General features: G+C 53.7%; 1 protein-coding gene across 1 annotated transcript; it reads left to right on the top strand.

The window, feature by feature from the left end:
* Positions 1 to 410: 410 nt before the first annotated feature.
* Positions 411 to 4920, top strand: VAMP8 (vesicle associated membrane protein 8). Its single transcript, XM_040993597.1, has 3 exons — positions 411 to 541; positions 1913 to 2071; positions 4519 to 4920. The coding sequence occupies exons 1-3, from the start codon at positions 539 to 541 to the stop codon at positions 4660 to 4662; spliced, it is 306 nt and encodes a 101-aa protein (XP_040849531.1). The 5' UTR covers positions 411 to 538; the 3' UTR covers positions 4663 to 4920.
* The last annotated feature ends 275 nt before the right edge of the window (positions 4921 to 5195 follow it).

The raw sequence follows: 5195 nt of genomic DNA, 5'->3' as shown, positions 1-5195 counted from the left end.
GTAACCCAGAGCCTTCTGTCATTGAAGCTCAAGGTGACAGCATTCCAAACTTTTAACCTTTCTTGTCCATCCACAGTCCTAAGGTCTTGCCACCTCTGCACCTGCTTTCCTGTGATCTCAACAGTCATCCTCCTACTCTCCCTCAAATTGCTTCAAATTGATTCCCGGAGTTAGACATAGCCTAGACTTTAAAACTTGTCAGTCCAGCCTCAGGAAGCCCAAGCAGGCTGCTTGATCTTTGCTTTGTAGTTCCTGACGAGCGGTGAGAATTTTGGTGTCCCTCGCCTAACCCTCTTCCCCCACCCCGGGGAGCCTTGTGGCTTTAAGCTGAAGCCCTGGCTGGGTGGAGACTTGGGAGGGCAGGGACGTGAGTCCGCCTACCTGGGGAAACCTGCGTTAGGTGTGGCCGGAGCGCAGGGATGCGAGGTGGGCAGGGGCGGGCTGAAAGTTGGAGAAAGCAGGAAGTGGAGCGAGAGCTGCCTGGGAGGAAGCAGCCAGGGTGAGCTGTGCTGCTGACGGGCCCCAGCGACTGGCAGACATGGTGAGCGATCCGGGCGCCAGACGCCGCCAGACCGGGAGGGGGGCTGCTTTGCAAACGGGGGCTGGGGACTGGGGCTTGGCCGGCCGGAAGGGAGGCGCGGAGGGTGGTGGCAAAGTCAGAGGGCCGGACCACTGCTTGTGGCCTCTCTGACAAAGTTGGCCACAAATAGTTCTGAGCCGCCTGGGCGGTGTTCCTCTCCCTTCCTACCATCTCCCTCCCCTGAACTCCTCCCCACCTCTTGCCCCCACCACACACCTCTCTCCTGACCCTGAACTGGGCTGCGGTGGGGGTGGGGGAGTCCGAGTTGCCGGCGGAGAGTTGCTGTCACTTTCCACCTCCTCCCCCCCTCCACCCAGGGCCAAATTGGCTGTTGTGACACCCGCCACTGGGGCAGCGAGTGGCTCTGTCGTTCCTGGCTCAAGTTCCAGGCCAACAGTGCCAACTCTGACATCGGGGCGGGGAGGGGTAGTGGGGGGGGGGCTTCCACTTTATCCCTGTACAAAACCCCAAAAGATCTGCCCCAATACCGAGTCAAAGGAAGCAACCAGGGGACCAGAAATTGGTTTTCTGGGCTAAATCAAACTTCCTCCAACTCCCTTGGCTGTGTCCCTGGGTGCCCAGAGGGTCAGGAGGGGAGGAGCTATGTGCTGTTTTCCCTCCCTGTTCAAAAACCTTATCATGAAGCCCGCGGCAGGAGGCACAAGACTGGAAGGCTTGTCCTCTACTTCCCCCACCACTTAGGTGGCTGTTTTCATTGAGTATCTGCACAGAGCAGGCGGCGCCAGGGGCCCTGTGCCTGGGCAGGGTGCCGGCCCAGCCAAGAGGGAAGCAGAAGTGTGTGTTCAGCAGTTCAAGACGCCTTGTGGGGGACTTGTTTGCTCCCTGCTCTGGATCCCAGCCGCAGAGCTAGGACTTGGCTGTCCTGGAAGCCCCTGGGGCTGGAACAGTCCCCCAGCAGCTGTCTGGGAGCCCAAGGAACCCAGGGCCAGATGCTGTGTCCTGGTGGCTGGCTCTGACAGGTGTCCTGAGGACTCAGTCGGGCAGGGCTCCAGGACTTGGGTCTGCCCAGAAGGAGGACACTATGAGATGCCAGCTCTGCAGCACCCACCACCCTGTGTGAGCAGGCCCTGAGAACCCAAACGAGCAGCGTGATCCACTGTGGCCAGCATCAGCTCTCACCATCCAGGAGTTGACACATGTGCTGTTTATGGCACGAGTCAGACAGGAGAAGATGGCTTGTAAACAATTCAAGCACTAAATACACACTGAAGCATACCTCAGCATACCCTGCCCTGCCCTGCCCACTGAGCCCCGGGTCTCATACCCCACCTCCACCGCTTTGCCTTAATTAACCCCTGTCCTGTGTTTCAGGAGGAGGCCAGTGGAGGTCGAGGAGATGACCGCATGCGGAACCTGCAGAGTGAGGTGGAGGGAGTCAAGCATATCATGACCCAGAATGTGGAGCGAATCCTGGCACGAGGGGAGAATCTGGACCAGCTGCGTAATAAGACAGAGGACCTGGAAGCCACTGTGAGCTGTGGAGCCCCTGTGGGCTAGGAGAGTTGGGGCTGGGAGGGAGGATTGCTGGCTGGCTGGCTGAGTGGAAGGGATGGGTCTGTCACATCTACTGCCTTTTCATCTATTCTGGGTATTGACTTGAATTGGGTCCCCGTTTCCTATTCTGCTTAGTTGCGTCCATTGGTCATCGGGTCCAGGGAATGAGTCCTGTGACTGGGTAGGGGGTAAGAGGCTGACCCATGGAGACATTTTCTGAGCCAGAAAAATGGCTCAATCAACACATTCATTAATTAAAAAAAAATTATTGATGAGGCCAGCACCATACCTTAGCAAGTTAAGCCTCCATCTACAGCAGTAACGTCCTGTATTGGTTCAAGTCCCGGTAGCTCCACTTTCTTTTTTTTTTTTTTTTAAGATTTATTTTTATTATTATTTTTTTTTTTTATTGAAAAGGCAGATATACAGAGAGGAGAGACAGAGAGGAAGATCTTCCGTCCGATGATTCACTCCCCAAGTGAGCGCAACGGGCCAATGCTATGCCAAAGTGAGCACAACGGCCGATGCTATGCTGATCCGAAGTCAGGAGCCTCTTCCGGGTCTCCCACGCGGGTGCAGGGTCCCAAAGCTTTGGGTCGTCCTCAACTGCTCTCCCGGGCCATAAGCAGGGAGCTGGATGGGAAGTGGAGCTGCCGGGATTAGAACTGGCGCCCATATGGGATCCCGGGCATGCAAGGTGAGGACCTTAACCACTTGCGCCACCGCGCCGGGCCCAGTAGCTCCACTTTCAATCCAGTTCTCTGCTTATGACCTGGGAAAGCAGCAGAGGATTGCTCAAGACCTTGGTCCCGGTTCCTAGCTTCAGACCAGCCCAGCTCTAGCTGTTGCAGCCATCTGGGGAGTGAACCAGCAGAGGGAAAATCTCTCGCTCTCTTCTCTCTCTCTGTAACCATACCTTTCAAATACACATAAATAAATCGTTAAAAAGCAGCATTACACAGAGAAACAAAGAGATCTTCTATTTACTGGTTTACTTTCTTATGGCTGAGCCAGACCAACGTTCCACAAGCCTGGAGCTCTATCTGGGTCTCCCATAGGAGTTTAGGGAGTCAAAAACTGGGGCTATTCTCTGCTGCTTTTCCAGGTACATGAACAGGGAGCTGGATTGGAAGCAGAGCATATGAGATGTCAGGGTCGCAGGCAGTGACTTAACCCACTGTGCCATAGTGCTGGCCCCAACCTCTGCATTCTTAGGCTTCTCTGCTTCGAGATTTTCCCTGTGAAGGTTGCCTGTGATAGTCATCTAGAGCCAAACTCCCCCTCCCCAGAGCAGAAACAGCCCTTCTGTGAGAAGCTTCCTGGGGTGCTGAGCTCCTCCAGGAATTAGGAAACAGGTGGTGGGAAATTGCTAGAGTCTTGCTGAGTCAGCTTGAGAAAGATGCTGGGAAGAGTAATGAACTTCTGCTATGCTGAGGTCCTCTGCCAGCTGGGGCTAGAATAATATCTCCCACACATCTTGCTGGACCTCATTCCTCCCTCTCCCTAGCCAAGGAGTGAGGCCAGCTGCTCAAGAAGGCAATAACTCCAAAGGTCAGCCCAGCCTGGGGGCCTTGGCTTTCCTGTCCAGCCCTGGAGAGACTGGTTCTTGCTTTTCTTTCTTTATTTCTTTCTCTCTCTCTCTTTTTTTAAATCGGAAGGACAGATTTACATAGAGAAGGAGAGACAGAGAGAAAGATCTTCAATCCACTAATTCACTCCCCAAGTGGCCACAACAGCTGGAGCTGAGCTGATCTGAAGCCAGAAGCTTCTTCCAGGTCTCCCACATGGGTACAGGGTCCCAAGGCTTTGGGCCATTCTTTATTGCTTTCCCAGGCCACAAGCAGGAAGCTGGATGGGAAAAGTAGTCAGAACACAAACCAGCACCCATATGGGATGCTGGTGCTTACAAGGCAAGGATTTAGCCACTAGGTCACTGTGCTGGGCTCTCCTAATTCCATCTTGCTGCTGATGCAGACAGCAGGTCGCTGCCATCTTTGTGGGAGATCTGGACTGAGGTACTGGATTCTACTTCGTGGCTGGCCCAGACCACTTCAGACAAGGGAGCAAATCAGCAGATGGGAGCTCTATCTGTCTCTCTGCTTCTCAGACCATAAGAATAAATACACAGGATTGCTTTTTTTTAAAAGAACCCGCAATGTGCTTGATAGTACAAGGAGAATAACAAAAAGGGACTCCTGGCCTGTATCCAGGTGGAGAACTCCCAGGAGCTTAGGAATTCTAAACCCGAACCTGTTCAGCCAGACTAAAGATATAGGTGTGTGGGGGATGGGGAGCAGGGGTAGATTATCTCTGTATTTAACAGTTTGTTAGCACGTAGATATTTTTGCTGTATAGCAGGTGGGCCTTCTTCTGGTACTCCCCTTATCTCACTCACTCCGCCTTTTCTCACCCATCCCCAACAGTCAGAACATTTCAAGACGACATCACAGAAGGTGGCGCGCAAGTTCTGGTGGAAGAACATGAAGATGATCATTATCATTTGCGTGATTGTCTTCATCCTGGTCCTCATCATTGTGCTCCTAGCCACCGGCGTCATCCCCACTTAGGGAGCCCCTCCTCCACCATGGGTGCCAAGAGGGACCCTTGCTCCTGCTCTCCTCCATGGGAATGCTGCTTGGGTCCCCTCGGGGCCCCTCTGCCGCAGTATGACACCCTTCCCCCCCAGAGTACCTCGGTCCCCCAGAAGGAGATACCTGGGCTGTGGCTGTATTCCATTGGTCCTGAGAGCAAGTTGGAGAGACTTAGAGGGCTCAGTTTGGAAGCTGATGGTGGCTGGGAGTGGGGGCAATAAAGACCTTCCCATATCCGTGTGTGTGTGTGTGTGTGTGTGTGTGTGTGTGTGTGTGTTTATGGTGGCGTCCCTTTAGCCCAATCTAGGAACCCCTCTGGCTAAGGTTGTCCCATGATGGCCTCACATAGGCAGACAGATACTCTCTTTATTCTTCTCTATTCCATTCGTTGTCAGGGGTCTCAAGAAGAAGCATTTCCTATGGCTGGTGCAGTGGCTCAATTGGCTAATTCTCTACCTGTAAGTACTGGCATCCTGTACTGGTTCGTGTCCCAGCTCCTCCGCTTGCCA

The sequence above is a fragment of the Ochotona curzoniae genome, unplaced genomic scaffold (assembly GCF_017591425.1).
Source record: "Ochotona curzoniae isolate NIBS_2020 unplaced genomic scaffold, NIBS_Ocur_1.0 contig_883, whole genome shotgun sequence".
Lineage (NCBI taxonomy): Eukaryota > Metazoa > Chordata > Mammalia > Lagomorpha > Ochotonidae > Ochotona > Ochotona curzoniae.
The sequence above is the reverse complement of the archived record's forward strand: the minus strand, read 5'-3'. Positions and strand labels throughout refer to the sequence as shown.